The sequence below is a fragment of the Dromaius novaehollandiae genome, chromosome 9 (assembly GCF_036370855.1).
Source record: "Dromaius novaehollandiae isolate bDroNov1 chromosome 9, bDroNov1.hap1, whole genome shotgun sequence".
Classification (NCBI taxonomy): Eukaryota; Metazoa; Chordata; class Aves; order Casuariiformes; family Dromaiidae; genus Dromaius; species Dromaius novaehollandiae.
The window spans coordinates 14,368,218-14,384,610 of NC_088106.1; the positions used below are offsets into that span (position 1 = coordinate 14,368,218).

Sequence of the window (16,393 nt, forward strand, 5' to 3'; positions counted from 1 at the left end):
CATCTAGGATTGTGCAAACTTGCTTTATAACTTTGTGCATTTTTGAAATTATAAAGCAGCCTCGTAATCTGCTAAGACAGATCTGGTCTGTGCTGTGTTTAAGCCTTCCATTTCTCATGTGACATACTACTGCATCCCTCCTTTTGGCTTGCATGTGAACTGCAATATGGTTTTTCCTTTTCTTGGTGCTATGAGATGAAAAACTGAAGAACTTGATTTTAGAGGAGGGATAAGGAGGACAGCTGGTAGTATTTCCTGAACTCATCACAAACCTTCCTCCCGTCCTGCATCTCACTCTGCAGAATGCCTTTCTTCCCTGAGCTGCTGCAGTTGCATAGCTTCAGGGCTACTGGTGAGCATGAGAAGTTGGAGGAATACCCTGAGCTTGGGATGGACTTGTTGCTCTTCCTAGAAGAAAAGCAGGTACTGCAGCGAGAGCATGAGCAGATTGGGGGTTAGGTGGTGCATTCTGGAGATGGGAAGTCTCGATGGTCTGACGGCAGCAGCAGTGACATTGCTGTGTGCCTGAATGTGGTTCTAGACAAACCATTTCCCATGGTATGTGGGAAAATCAAGGTCCCAGTTCAGTAAGACACTTCAGTGAGTGCATAACCTCTGGCACGTGAATATTCTCTGTGAAATCTGTTGGGTTCTGTTGGAGTCAGCAAGGCTGCTCCCATCCTTAAAGGTAGGCATCTGCTTAAACACCTTGCTGAATCATGTCTTGACTTTGAAAGTAGGCTCAGGAGAAACCACATCAGTTGACTCAAGACTGTGCTTAGCTAGGTCATTGAGGATGGAAGGAAAGGGCTGGGAGAAAGAAAGATCTGGATAAAATACGGATCCCAGTACCTTGCAAATCTTGGTAATAGGTAGTGACTGTATTCTTATCTGGCTTTCTCACCAGTCATTCCCGAAGCTTAATTGTATGAATAAAATGTGTATGAGTTTGACTTAGTCTCCCTTCATCCTGAGAATATTGGAGCTGGTCTCCTGTGTTAATGATCTAACTTGTGCCTGAGCCAGTTACTGCAGCTTTTTGTTCCCAATAAAACTGTGAATGGCTCAGATGTGACTGTCTTTCCTAATCCTTAGGTTTGCTCTGTGACTCACAACCAGAATATGGCCTTGTCAGATTGGTGAGTCCAGAAAATACAAGGATTCTTCCAGAATTTGAATGCCGTGTCCTCCTTAGGAGGAAGAGACAGTTCTAGTAAGACAATGTTCATAAGGAAGAGGAAAACTTGGCCCTGCTTGCTGGCTGCATGCTGGTTTGCTGCCTTGCTCACCAGCTAGTCTGTCCTGGCCACAAAAGCTTTGTTGGCTTTTCACTTTAATTATCAATGAAATGCTCTGCAAGCAGGAGAACAATATTTGCATAGATGTAATTCTGGAAATTGAGCGTAATGTGATCAGGAAATGGGACAGGCTCTGGCTGTTATCATGGAAGAGACTTGCTGGTACCTGTACTTTGTTTCAAATGTAATAAGATCTGACTCAGGAAAGTTTCCTGGACGTTAATAGAGAAAACTCAATGCCCTTTTGGCAAGGCACTTGCACTAACCTTTCTGAAGGAAACAAAAGAGAGTTCTTGCAAATTCATAAATCTGCTCTGAAAGGGCTGCCCTACAGTGTGCTGAAGATTTAGAGGGAAATAGTCTCCCTCAAAGCAGAAAGGCAGGGGCGTGTGTGTGTATGTGTGTTCAAGACTTTCTTTTTTCTGAAATAGAAGCCAAGGAACAAGGCGCCTGTGTGCGCTGCCAGTGAAATATCAGTGGGAAGACATGATGCTACTTGCAAGGTATGCACAAGACAAGACCAGAGGCGCCGCAGTGCTTGATTACTGTCAAGGGCTCAGTTGGAACTTGCCTTTGCTCTTTGGCCTGCAGCATTTATGTAGAAATTGGGGACGCTGCTGCTTGCTTCCAAAGCTTTGCCTTGATGGGTCCTGCCCACATCTTAGGCGGGGAGGAAGGGGGGGGGGGTCAGAGCTGATGAAGTAAACAGGAAAATTACTCACCTTAATGATGCATTTCACTGGCACTGCTGCTTTGAGAGCCTGTCAGATTTAATACTTTCTGTCTTTCCTCCCATCACCTCCCATATGTGTGATTAATACTCTGGTTTATTAGAAGGATGAACTGGAGAGGTGTATGTACTTTCCCTTAGGTGGAATAAGTGAGGGGGAAAAGGGTAGTGAGTAAGAGAGAAAGGGGATCACCTTTTCCCATCAGAGTCCTTCAATCTTCGGTGAGAACACAAATAAGGAAAAAGAGCTCATTGATTGACTTTACAAGTGGTCCCTTATTATATGAGAGCGTCAAAGTTTATGCCAAGACCCTCAGCCTCCCAGTTCATGGAGAGCCTTGCTCCACTGAGTGGAGTCGCTGGTTCTCTGAGGGACAGTGGGAGGGAGCAGTTTGGCACACTGTGTTGCAGCATGACGTTGAGGTGGGACTGCCTGGCCCAGGCAAGAAAATGTCCACGCAGTCATTGACCTGCTCCAAATTTTGTTCAGTCCGTTGTAGAGCCATTGAGTATCTTGCTCTGTGCTTAGAAAAAAAACTAATGTATCTTGTCTGTAGATTTTAATATACGTGATAATGGAACTATGTTTCACATGGGGTGGTCTCAGATGTTTCTCCATTTTCCAAGCTGGGGTGGGCTGTGGTATCCTAGAGCTCTCCCTCTGGCTCTGTATAATCTGTATCTTTGGATCGAAACATTCAGTCGAAAAAGAGCTGGAGGGCTGTTGTGGCAGAATTCCAGTGTGTCGCGTATGCAAGTTCAGGATCTGAAGGTGTACGTTCAACCATTTGAGGAGACTGTAATGCTTAGCCAGATATGCTAGCTTATCTTCTGGACAAATGCAGCTGAAAAGTCCCTCCATTGAAATTAAATTTAGCATGCTCTGTTTGCATTGAACCGTCCTGTCTGCAGGTGTCCCGCAGTTTGTGCTGGTCATGCACTGACAAGAGGGTTGTTGGTGAGCTGCCTAAGATGAGTAGGGAAATTGATCCTCCACATTGATTAATGGGAGAACAGGAGGAACCCAACATGGCCACATGCAGAAGAACAGGCTTATTAGGTAAGGGAAGTCCAACTATGTCTTCAGGAGTACTTCAGTGAGGCACAGAAAATAAATTGTACCTATGTGAACTTCTTCAGGTGTTACTTGTCCTTCAAGAAGGGCTCACTGAATCAAAAGCCTGAGATAAGAGAGAGGGAATAGGAATCTGTACAGGGAGGAAATTCATTTGGAAGATGGTGTTAAGTATATCAGAAGTTAGAAAACCTTAATGCTTTTCTTAGCTTTCACTTGTTTTTTGTGCCTGTAGCTGCCCGTCAGAATGAGAGTGCAAAGGAATCCAACTTGCATCTCTTCTGAGACTGTTTGTTCCTCCTACTGCAGCTAGGAAGATGCATCCACATTTGGCACACACGCTCTTACCCTTGCAACATGCAGACCTTGTCACGTTTTGCAAGTAGGTCAGCTGTTGAGCATGAGCCAGAACTTGGGTGGAAATCTGTCACCATTTAGCAAAGTGTTGCATGGCTGGTATAGTTTATGGCAAGGTGCCCGTTAGCCTCTAGTCTGACTCTGCTCCTTTAGACTGCTGGCTTAAGATGTTACTGATTGAAAAGACTCTACTGGCAGAACAACTTCAATATTTTTTCACTTGTTCTCTCCTCCAGTTTGGTTTCCTCTCCTCCAGTTTGGTTTCCTCTCCTCCAGTTTGGTTTCCTCTCCTCCAGTTTGGTTTCCTCTCCTCCAGTTTGGTTTCCTCTCCTCCAGTTTGGTTTCACTCTGCTGTTACAGATACTACACTAATGATGAGTTTACTGTTGTATTTCCTCTATGATATCCATAAGATTCCCTTGTTTACAGATGAGGTAACTAAAATGAGCCTTGGAGGGCTTCAATTTTGGACTTACATTTCCTTGTTCCCTGCTGCAGTCCCTGGGTTGCAAGCTCGGTGTGGAGGTATCTGAACCTGTGTCTGAGCTGTATCCCAAATTTCTGAGATGCAAGACCATTTTATAGAGGACTGCAAGGCTTGGTCTGGCTGTCTGGAGCTCTTATAGCTGAGCTGGTTCATGTTGATGAAACCAGGCTGGATTTGGTTGGAGCAGGCTTATTGTGCAGAGCTTTAGGATTTTGACTATCATTTACTGCTTATCTTAAGCAAGCATGTAGAGAAACAATCAGTAGGGGCAGTGTGTGTGCTGCTATGGTTCTTGCCTCCTAATGGCTGAGTACCTGGCCTTTTAGCTTTCAGCAGGAGACAGAAGTGACTGTTAAACTTTGGGTCGTGATGGTATTGCACCTGGGAGATGTGCTCAAAGTTGGTGTCTGATTACTCCAGACAATATTTCCTCTGACTGGCTGGAGTATGGAGTTTGGCTGGTAGGATGGAGCGTGCTGGAACACGTGAATGTGAAATGGGAGAGATTTGGGAGTGAATAGGAAGCAAACACCAGCCTTCCTCTTTGGCTGAACCTGAGACAGACGATTGTGAGAAGGTTTAATCCCCCACGCCAAGCTAAGAGGAGGTTTGAAATGACCAACCTGGGCTTTGCTTGAAGTCGTTTGTGAGCAGAACAGGCTTCGGTGCTCAACATCTGAGGCTGATGTTGGACGCATGACTCAGCAGCAGTATACGGTGGGGTGGGTTTGCTGTGGGCAGCTCAGAAATGCCCTTTCCAGTTTTTCTTCTGGAGTCCATTGAAAAACATCCTGGTTTTCTTTTGAAATACAAGTTGAATCAGACCTTTTTAAGCCAAGACTCTTGTTCCGTATGCAGAGACGTACCAACTTTGGCAGCACTGTTGCCCACTGCCTGCTTAAAGTCAAGCATATGCTGAAGTTCTTGCTAAATCAAATCTTGGAGGTTTTACTAGCAGCTTTGGTGAATAATTTCTGATGTAAAGAGTAAAATTCCCTGAAAGGATTATTGCTTGTTATGTCGCTGTTACACTCTAGCTGATATGACTCTTAGTACCATTAGATAAACTTGTAGTTTCATATAAAGAAATGCATGCAGTCAGGTATGCACATACACTTAGATTACCTGAAAGTAGGTGCTTTTTTTATATAAATGCATATACTTTTACCTTCAGTATAGCACTTCATTTGCAGTGGATTCCCCTTCTGCTAGAAAGATGTGAAGGAGGAGAGTGTCTTTGAGGATAGTGGAGCGGTGAAAGGAAGAAAAAAATGCAATGAAGTTTAATGTAACTCCTTCTCCATTCATTGTGGTGATTAAAATTCTTGCTGTCAAATTTTTTTGTATCATTTTTGGAGTTTTTTGCATTCTGATTTTAATATTTTTAGCCCATGTTTGTTCACTCCTCACTGTTATAGAACTGTTCTGCCAAATGCTAAAACTTTAATAGTCTTTAGATGAGTTTAGGTAACATGAGAGTGGGCTTTCTACAGTGTGTGGTTCCTAGTTTAGTATCTTGTTTGGTAGACGAACTGATTGCTTATGCCTTATGCTGCTGTGTATTTGTAATACAGTAGTCACAAGGAGATTTAGACATCGATTTAAGATGCTGAGTGCTGAACAAAAACAGGGCAAAATGAGCCTATGCCCAACACTCCCCTCCATGTCCCTCCCCATCCCAAAACAAACAAAACAGCAAAAACCAATAATCACAGTAGAACCGTACAGCATGAGGCCCCATGGGAGGCATTATCTGCAAAATCGTCCTAAAGAAATGCGCTTCAAGGAAGAAAGTAGCACACACTTAGGGGTTTATTGATGACCTGTAAATTGGCTGTGTTAATGTCAGTTAATTGACAGAGCTTATGAAGGCATATTAAAATAATGTCATGGGGATGTGCAAAGTCATGTCCAGCTGGGAGACGCTTGGATCCTGTGGAAATTAGTGCAGTGTTCAAAGCCTGGTCATTCTGTGAAGGGCATTAGCTTTTGTCTGTTACATTGCATCAGAGGGATGCATTGGGACCACGGTTCCCATTTTCTCTGTGTGTGTGTGTGTGCGTGTGTGTGTGTGTGTGTGTGTGTAAACATATGTTTGTAAGACGGTATCTGAAAAGTGTAACTCAGGTTTTGTTTTGGGTGATATAAAATAAATCCTCCTTGTGGAAGCGACTTCATTCAGTGAAAATTCCCGTGTTTTGTAATGTGGAGCACCTGAGTCAGTGGACACTGTGCATGGGAAGAAGTACAGATTTGGCTCACCTTTGGCTTTCAGCGTGTTCCTGGCAAATCTCTCATTTCATCCTTTCCCCTCACTCATAAAGTTCCCTGTGTGGATACGTATTATTAGACATTATTAGCATCTGAAACTGATTTGGTCCTCTCTGAAACTGGTGGAAAACAGTCCCTGCTTGCTGAAGCTTCAGGTTAGAAGGAGGCAGAGAAACTGGATATGATACACAGTGTGTGAGTTGGATATGTAAGGTAGGGTCATTTGATTGCAGGAGTCTTATGGTATTAGTTTTTAATGAAACGAATTTCAAAAAGATAGAAAAATACACTAGCAAGGGAATAAAACTTCAAAATCAAGTAGTAAAGAATTCCATTACAGCCATCACTTCATATATTTAAAAAAAAAAAATCCACAAAATCATTCTGAATGTGCTTTTGTAGTTTTCCATCAGGACTTTTATTCCTGAAATAGGATACTTTTCAATTCATTCTTTTTTATTATTATTATTTAAAAAGCATTGTTTGAGCCAAGCCTCTAGAGACTGTCTTCAGTTGTTGACAAAATGAGTCTGTAAATATGAAACTGAAATGTAAAAGCCCTCAAATGTAAAGTTTTCGAACTTATGTTTCACAACACAGAAGTCATAAGGGGAAATATCAGAGTTTTTTCTGTTATCATTGTGACTTTGCTGCAGTGATTAAGTAGAATTGTTTCTAAGGCAGATAAGACATCCTGATCAAGGTAGTTTTAAATGAAAATATCTAAGGAGCCTAAAGCTAGAGGCTAAAGTGTGTTACATGAATGAATGATCTGGTTTCCTAAGGATGGTGCATCCGCTAGATTCTTCCAAATTCATTATTTTGGGGAACTTCAGCAGGTCCCTGCAGCACGATCTGGTGTGTGTTTCCACTAGACACACTGGTCAGCCTGCTCCAACGCCATCCTTCAGTATGGGGTGTATTACTGGGGAAGGGTTATTTGCACAGTGATAATAGCCTGGATGCAAATCATCATCAAGAAAATCAAATGTGTATGTATGGGGAGGGGGAAATGAAGAGCTGGTCATCTTTGCCAAGGTGAATAGCTTGTTATGGCCTGGGCTGAGAGAGCAACTTTGTGTCTACTGGTAGAAAAAAATGCTGCTTTTTATCGCTCTTGCTGTCAGGCTAGGCGATGCTGGAGCTTTGCCCGCTCAACTGATGGCAAGTGTCACTCTCGAGTGGCTTGGCATGTCAGGCTGAGTGGCGATGGCCTCGTGCAGGAGGCGAGCGCCGCTGCGGTGTGCTCCGGCACGGAGCAGTGCTGCGGGGCGATCGCGGCGTTTCCCCCACAGGCAGCTGGGGGTAGAGGAGCCTTCTGCCGAAAAGCTGCCATGTGTCAGGTGAGGTAAGGAGCCTGCTGCGCTCGGGTGTCGCAGCTGGGTTTCAAAGAGGACATTTCCTTACTAAGCCTTGCGGTGAAGCTCCTTGGAAGTGGGTGTTTAACTCTTCTTCTTCCAGATGTTCCCTCTCCAGTAAATCTAACCCAGCGATTTCTGCTCCTGTGCCACCAGTCCCACCCCCAGCAGCTCCAGCACCGCAGGGTCCTCCAGCTGTGCCCGGCCATGCTTTCCGGATCGCTGCCTGCCCGTGGCCACGAGGCGCAGCAGCACCAGCGGCTCCGCGTTGCAGACAGACGTGGGGAGAGAGTGAACCGGTCTCCCGCAGGGCTGGCGGTGAGGAGGGGAACCGGCAAGCCAGACACCCTCCTCCTGAATTCTTGCCCGCAGGCTACCTTTCTCCATTCTCCTCCTCCCTGCCACCCCTCCTCTTCCCCGTTTACCTAAGCAAGTTAACATATATATACTTGATGTCTCTCTCTATATTTTATATATATATATCTTTTTTTTATTAAGACTTCCACAGTGCAGCGCTGGGTGCGCGGCGTGCCCTGAGGCACCGTGGCGTCGCCGGGCCGCCCTCCTCAGGGCTCCTTTTTGTGGTTTGCAGCCCGGCGGCCGCCGCGCGGGGCTTGCGTGCTGTCCCCCCGCCGGGGCCGCGCGGGGCCCACCTGCCTGATGTCAACATCCCGGTGGGTGAGGCCGGGGGAGGAATGTGCCGCTCCCAGCCTGGCTCAGGTAATTAATCCCGGCAACTGACAGGTGGCAACAGGCGGCCTTTGGCTGCGGCTCTTGGGGAAAAGCGCTCGAAGGAAGGATTTTAATAGCTCATCAGCACAATTTGTGCGTGGCTGGTGAGGAGCGGGCTGCGCTGGGGATGGGGAGGGGGCAGAGGAGCTCGAGGGGAGGCGAGGCGCAAATGCGGGCACGGCCGCAGGGACCTCCCATCCCTTTCCTGCCGGCGCAGGTTTGTGGCTGGCTTGAAAGATGTGGAGACGGGAGGTGCCCGTTCCCCCCCTCCCCCCCCCCCCCCGGAGAAATCACTGTCCCTTCCTAAGGGGGAAAAGCGAGTGATGTGATTTCCTTTGCCAGGGGCACAGGGATTTGGAAAATGTCCTTGGAGTACATGGAGGAGCTGCGTCAGCCTCCCCATCCTGCTCCAGCCCTCGGCAGTCGTTGCATCACAGGCCGCCCTGCAAGCAGGGATTGCTCACAGATACTTCTTGCTGGCGCGGCAGACAGTCAGGGTCCTGTAATCCGGCAGGCTCCAGCTTGGCAGGTCTGGGTGCAGGCGAGGTGAAAGCCTCCCCAACCTGCCCGTTGTCTTGGCGGTTTGAATGTCTGCAGCATCCGCTAGCAGCAGGCTGGCTGCTTGCTCCGTGCCGTGGCGCCTGGTGTCCTGCCCAGAGCTGCAGCAAACCAATGGCTGAGCAATAGGATTAAAGTTCTTCTGAGCTGAAGCTTTAAATCCAGCAGAACGCATCTGCAGCGCTCCTAGGAAAACTCCCTTTGGGTTTCCTTGCTGAGCGCTTTCTGAATGCAGATTAGTTCCCAAGTGTGCTTGTGCATGCACGTACACGTGTATCTGGTCCCCACTCTGAATATCAACAATTAAATTACCATTTGTCAGAACAGAAATGTTAAAGGCATGTGGATAAATCTTGACTTCATTCTGAATGGATAATTTCCTTTCTCCCTCCTGCTTTTCTGTCCTAAAGGAATAAGCCTTATGCAGGTTATTTTGTGTTTCTTTGTGGCTCTCCTCATTCTCATCTGTGAATACCTTGGAAGTTTAAATAAATTTCTCACTCTTATAAGCCCCTTCTTTTGGCGGGGGGGATCCTCTTTCCTTCTCAGTGGTAGTTTGAGAGGGGAGAAATTGCAGGTGACCGATGGCTTTGCAAACGTCGTGTAAAATGAATCCAGAGTTTAACTGAGTTGAGCTAAAACGTGACTTTTTGAAAGAAGCTTGAAAAGCATTTTAAAGCTTTGTTGATGTGAGCAGAAGGGGCTCAGGGAGCTGTCAGGCTTGTAAGCCTGCCGCTGGGATCGCCTTCAAGTTGACATTCATCAGCATTCCCAGAGCTGGCTGAACCCCGCTCCTTTTAAAGACTTAAGGGCCCATAATCCCTTAGCTAGATCAGATGGTAAGAGAGAGATTAAAGAGGTAGCTTTCCAAAGCAGTATTTGGGGGATTTTGCTGCATCAGAGTTTTGTAAGGGAGGTAAACGCGCAGTGAAAAGCCAACGCAACTTGTATTGCACAAACAGAGCACTTACTTTCAGCACCCTTCTTTCCTTCCTCGCAAAAATGCTTCATTTGAGAGGTGAAGAGTGTTTTGTTTTCTCCTTTAAACCCTTTGTTGACACACCTTCCGGAGAAGGGTCTTGCTGAGAAATCAGACAGGTGTTGCCTGATGGTAGCTGTCGTGTGTATTGTGATACTGAATTACCAGCCGGGGTGCCAAGCGCGGGTAATACAGTATGTCTGCACAGGCAGGTGGGGAGGGCAGGGCAGCAGTCACTGGAATGTGTCTCCCCCCCCCCCCTTTTTAAAACATATTATTAAGCAAAAAAGCTAAATTCACTGTTGTTCTTAGCAATCCCTTGGAGTCTATTTATTTGGACATGACATTCAGCACTTGAGCCCCAAAGTCTGAGCCAAACCTTTTTCCTCTCCTTTCCAAACATCTAATACAGTGCCGGGCTGTGTTCATTTGTTTTAAATAACTTTCTGCTCCGTACCTCTAACAGAAGTGCTCTTCGTGCTCCTCGGGCAGTTGGCACAGCTTTTGTTCCTGCTGCTAGATAAATGGCTATCGTCATCTCAGTAAATGACAGACTGGTTTATTGGATCAAGCACTTTTTTTGGTATTTTTCCTCCTAATTAATTTAATCTGCTTACTCAACCACTTAACAGAAGTGTGTTGGTTAATAGTCATGCTCCGGATTTGTAAAATATCTGAACTGAAGTGAGTGCAACTTTAAAGAGCTACCTATGCAAAGAGACTCATTTCTTCTTGGAAATTTTACTCTGGATTAGTGCAAAATGCTAGCTCTGCTTCAATTTTTTGTGCTATCAGTATTGTCTGAGGGAGAATCTTGTCACCCCCCCCCCCAAATACTAGTATAAAGATACTCAATTAAATCTTAATTTCGGTCTCATGACCCCGTGCTGGGAATTGCTTGTGTTGTGGTCTCGTCCCTAACACTATGAGCACCTGCAAGTTTCTGTAGCAGAATGGGCAGGCAGACGGTTGCCTCTTGCAGGTTTGGAGCATTTGGGGGACCGTTTGGGAGAGGCACCTGTGCCGAGAGGGGCGATCCTCACTTGCAGGCGTTCTCTGAGTGCACAGACAGCTTCTGCCTCAGGGTTTTCTCTAATGCTTATTTGCTTTGAAATCTATATACAATATCCTGTCTTACTCCATGGATATAGCGATTATCGCTGATCCAGTATGAAGTTGCCGTGACCTAGTTGTTCGCCTCTATTTATGCCAATAGCTTGCTAAGCATCAGGTTACCCATGGTCACAGCAAAGTTGGCGGGATGGGAAACTCAAGCCCTTCACTGTCTGACAGCAGGTACCCCGCAGACAGATTTACACCAGTCTTAAATGACCAGCCGCTCGGTGCTGCACGCTTTTGGGTTGCTTTGCCTGGGGTACGTTTGAAATCTCTGCCAAGCCGCAATATTCCCGGACCTTGAGCCCTGTGCAGTGCCCACGAGACTTGAACTCCTCTTACAGTCGGATAGCGAAAGGGCTGCACAGCCCTCCTGTTGTCTTGTTGTCAGAGCTGGTTTGCCTTTCTGTGCCAGGTACTGCTGCTTGCCGCCTGGTACCCTAATCCCATCCTGGGGCAGAGCTGAGCGGAGCGTGCCGTGATGGGCTCTACGGTGTCCCGCCCCTCTGGGGTGCCGAGTTCAAGCAAGGGTCTGCTGAAGCCAGCCGCTCCAGACCCCCCCAGGCTGGCAGGCACTGTGTTTTGGGGACAGATTTTTTTTTTTTGTTGTTCAGGCCTGTTTGTCATAATCTATTTGCCCTTGGCCGTTTGCTTCATGGGAATTCAAAGTGCAGGTCTGGTGCCTTCCTTGCTCAGGCCCTGCAGTTGTAGCAGAAAGGGTTTGACAGTTTGACTGTGTGGCTGACAAGGGCAGAAAGAAGTTGATTTCCTCCTTTAACAGCAGAGAGAGTGTGTTGTGTGTGACCTGGGCCCTCAGGATTCGTGCTGATGGTGAGTGCCTCTCCCATCCTTCTAGAAGCAGTGATTTTTTTTTTCTTACTTTTGATTTTATATTTTTCCCCCTCTTGTACCCCTAGTTTTCTGCCTTTGAAGATACTATGCTTAAAATTGCAGGCAATGTTGCCTCACAGCAACACTTACGATCCCTGACCTCGGCTGATGCGAGAGGGGTGTATCTCCTTCCATTTGTTCAATTCTCCAAATGCCTGCAGATACTGGACACGTTTGCTCCTCGGTGGTGTTGTGCCCTCACTGAACCATTGCCCTTCCATATTTACGCTTTCATTTCGGCCCACTGCATTTAAAGTCCCAGTTTCTTTTCACTTCAGTGACGTTCAGACATCCAAGCAATTCGGTGGCTTTCTGAAACTTTCTATCCTTGAAACTATAACAATGAATGTGTTGGGAAAGATGGTATTTTATCAATTTTCTCCTTCTTTCAAATATAAATGATTCTTTTTTTGTTTCTTGAGAGATGAAAAAGATGATATAGTGAGCTCACACTTACCTTAGTAAGGAATTGCTTTTTAATTAAAAAACAATAAGGAATTTCAGGTTAAGAAGATGTCTGATATCAATCACCATCTAGATCTGTTTCGCAACTTTTTTTTTTGTAATTGTTTGGCATGTTCTCCATTTCCGCGGGCTGGGTAAATCCTTTGTGGGTTTAATCTCTAGCCTGAAGGCACATAAAATACATTGCACAACTTGGTCTTTGCATTTTAAATAATTTTTTTTTCCTTAAGTAAAATACCTGTAGCATCTCCTCTGCCATATGGCAGAACGGTGTTGAGTGAGGAGGGAAGGGACTAGTTTGTCCTTCTTTTTAAGCCCCCTCTCCTCCTCAGTGTCTCTCTCCCAACTTTGGTTTTCCTGTGCTGTGCAATGTGTACACTTTGAAATGCAAATAATCAATGAATATCACTTGCTAATCCTTCTGTTGCCACGTCACCTGCCACCCACCCGTGCATGTGCCAACTCTACCTATCCTGGCAGGGTGGATGGCCAGTCTGTGCTCTTGACCTGTATGAACCTGTTGGTGCTTTGTTTGAAGAGTTGGGACTGGTTCTGTATCAGCCTCGGCTGCTAGAGTTGTTTTCAAGAAAACAGCCACCTTGGGGCTTTCACTTTCCTTTCTCTGTAAGAACCAGAGAGCTGGAAGTGGGGAAATGCCAGCAATTCCTGTGGGCTAAGTGGTTAGAGTTATTGGGAGAGCTCTGTGCTTGTGAATCTCTGAACACAGCGAGAAAATCGAATGCTTCTGGAGTGAGGCTTGGACTAAAGCTGCCTTATTTTGGAGCAGTCTTCACAGCAGAGGAGAATGGAGAGTCCCCTTCACAGGGGACATCCAGAAAAATGGGTTCAGGTTACAATGTACCCAACTACATAGAGTTTGAAACAAGTATATGGGCTTAGCAAGAACAGTCACAAGCAATTAAGCTTTTCAAGAGAAACCAGTGACTTCAGTGATTAAATGTTTTGCTAAGTAAAGGTTTCCAGATGTGAACACACTTCAGGGTAATGCTGCACCAGTGCCTGAGGGCTGAATGTCCTGAAATGGAAGAGGGGCTCTAATATGCTCTTTATTAGCACAGTGGACATGAGTGTCTTGTTGTATTCAAGGGTGTTCATTGCACATCAAAGGACGGTGATGACCTCTGCTGTGGAGCTGGCTCCTGGGTTCTGCTCCAGGTCCCATCACTGATCTGGTCCTTCAGCTATTTTACTTTTCTGAGCCTTGAATTTCCCCCTTTGTGAGCAGAATGCTTTGAGTTTAGAAATGGAGAAGTTGCTGTAGAGGTGATCAGCAGAGACACGAGATGCCTTTAAAAGATGACAGAAATGTAGAATTTGGCACAACTCTGAGTTGGGGGGGGGGGGGGTTGCTTTCAAGTCCTATCCAGTTCCAGAGGATCCATGTCTTTTTCATCCCATTGCAAAAATAGGAATGAACCACTTGAAATGTATGTTGTTTCCAATACTTCTAAGATTACAGGGTGCTGTGAAGGGAAAGGTTTCCATTTTGTTAAGTGGATGGTAATATGCATCTCATGGAAGAGATGGGGGAGCAAGAGAAATAAATATCTTTGAAGGTATTTGTTTTTGGGAAAACTAGGTTGTAGATTTATGCTCCACTATTCTAAAACTAATAAAGAGCTTGGGGGTGGGGGGTTGTTTGTTTTGTCCCCCCCACCCCCAACACATTTGTCTGGAGGTGCAGCTGTTGTGTGAACAAGTGCAATGCACATAGAGTAGCTGGTGCTTTCAGCAATGTGCATAAACCCATCTCCATCCCTCTGGCCTGCCTCCATCTCTGACTGCACAACCTGATTCTCTCTTGCTCTTCTTACCCCGGTCTAGTATTCCACTGAACTGAAGAAGCTGTACTGCCAGATTGCCAAGACATGTCCCATTCAGATCAAAGTGATGACCCCGCCTCCCCAGGGAGCTGTAATCCGGGCTATGCCAGTCTACAAGAAAGCTGAACATGTCACCGAAGTGGTTAAACGCTGCCCAAACCATGAACTGAGCCGAGAGTTCAATGAGGGTAAGGAGAGCAGTTGGCCCTTGGCTGATGAGTGGCAGGGGGGTTCACAGCTGTACCTGCAGACCTATAGCGAGGCTGCAGGAGGTGGAGCAGGCCTATTCCCCATGATAACTCCTCTGCGAGGCCACAGGACGACCCTGTGTTTATGTCCAGGTATAGTGGAAATGCTTGTAAAGAGTAACTCTGCCGCAAGCAGACTTCTTGCCATGTTCTGTGTAGCTTTTTGTTTCCCATGCTTAGTAGGAAGCTTCATGCTATACTTAAGCCATTCCTGTGGAAGCAGGTCCTTGAGGAGAAAGGACCAATGTAAGCCTCACGCCTGCCCAAGTTGGATGAATGTCCTCATGGCAGGCAGTGCCCTTCTGGCTCATGCAGTCTTTCCTTGCTCTACTTTTGCTCCCTTGATGAGAAGCAGCTGTTCTTCTGCTCAGGAATGAGCTTCCATGTTACCAGGATGGGGATCCAATAACAGGATGCAATATCATCTCTAATCTCTAATCCACGCCTCAAGGACGGAGGGGCTGTTTATCTCTGGCAGGATAACGCTAAGTGCCAGCATCAACTGCAGGCAGCCTTCCTGTACATTTAATGCTAATGGTTCAGTATTCATGTTTTAATCTTTTACATACTCCTTATATTAGTGAACTAGCAGCTGTTTTAAAAATTTCCCAGGGTTTTCTGCAAACTCATGGGCTGGGCTGCATTTTGCCTTGACTGCTTAAGTTCACATAAGTTCAGATGAGCATCTGTTTTAGTCTATGTGCATTATTTATCTCCTACTGTAAAAAAAAAAAAAAAAGTGCCACAGTTGGTGTCAGTTAGCAGAATGTCTCAGGAGCCTTGATCCCTTTGCTGGTTACAGTGCAGCCAGCTCAACAAGCCCAAAAATAAGCAAGGCCTTGGGAACTGAAAATCAGAGCTGAGTGAGACAGTTCTTTGAAACAGTCTTTTATATGAGAAAGTGCTTTTCTGACAGAACTGTGTTTTTGAGGGTTGATATCTTGTTCAGTGACAAAGTTTTAAGAAGGAAGAAAAATTAAAACCCTGAATTCTTACTTTGACATGATTCTGTGTCTAGAAGTGTGCTGTATCTGAGCAGGAAAGGAACAATTCAAACACAAAGGGAATTGTGTAGATGAACCCAAAGCAACTTATTTTCTTCAGAATTTAATTGTGTATTCTTCAAACACTGAAGAAAATTTGCAGGAAGGAGACTCTAACTTTTAAATTATTGGAAAGGGGCCTAGAAACAAAGATCATGTTCCCTTCTTCCGCTGCCGTAAGCAAGCATGATTTTTCAAGTTGACCGTTAATTAAATGCATATTTCTCTTTTTGCTTGATTGCTTTTTTTTCCTTGAGGATAAAGCATAGTAGGAGCGAACAGAAGAGAGTTAGTAGTTGATTGGAAAAAAGCAGGAATTCAGACTTGAAGCAATTTGCTTCGTGTACACTTTGGGAGGGGGAAGGCTTTCCACTGGTGTAAAAATCCACATGAAGTTACCTACTGGAAGAGTTACTGTGAGCTACCATTTGGCTGACTTTTGGGCTTGCTTAGCCCAGTAACTCAAGACACCATGTCCAGGCTTGCTCGCAGGTTGCCAGTGTGAGCTTGAGAAAGTCTGTGGTCTCTTCGCTATCTGCAAATCTGTCTTCATTGAAAAGCCTCTCTTGGTTTTGCCTCCTTCCCCTTGCAGGGCAGATTGCACCTCCCAGCCACCTGATCAGGGTGGAAGGGAACAGCCATGCCCAGTACGTAGAAGATCCCATCACCGGGAGGCAGAGTGTGCTGGTTCCCTATGAGCCGCCTCAGGTAGGTTGCGAGCCCAAAGCAGTGGCTGCCTGGCATGGGAAGGGATGGGTGTTGTAACAGTAGTTGGAGCAGATGGGCTTATGTGCTCGTCCCATCCTCGTCATAATAAATCTCTTCTTCTCTTTGTCAGAAATAGGGTTTTAAGCAACCTCTTCCCCACTTAAGAGCAGGAGTTCTTTTTTTAAGGAAGCCTCATGGTTGGGGCTCATTTCATGCTAGTCTGATCGTAACAC

At 45.8% G+C, this 16,393-nt stretch overlaps 1 protein-coding gene across 2 annotated transcripts in view; it reads left to right on the plus strand.

The window, feature by feature from the left end:
- Window positions 1-16,393, plus strand: part of TP63 (tumor protein p63) — a 113,850-nt gene that overhangs the window by 75,914 nt on the left and 21,543 nt on the right. For both annotated transcript variants that reach the window (XM_026093515.2, XM_026093513.2), the window contains 2 exons: window positions 14,163-14,349; window positions 16,045-16,160. In XM_026093515.2, coding sequence (XP_025949300.1) covers window positions 14,163-14,349; window positions 16,045-16,160 — 303 coding nt within the window. The remainder of the gene's footprint in view (window positions 1-14,162; window positions 14,350-16,044; window positions 16,161-16,393) is intronic.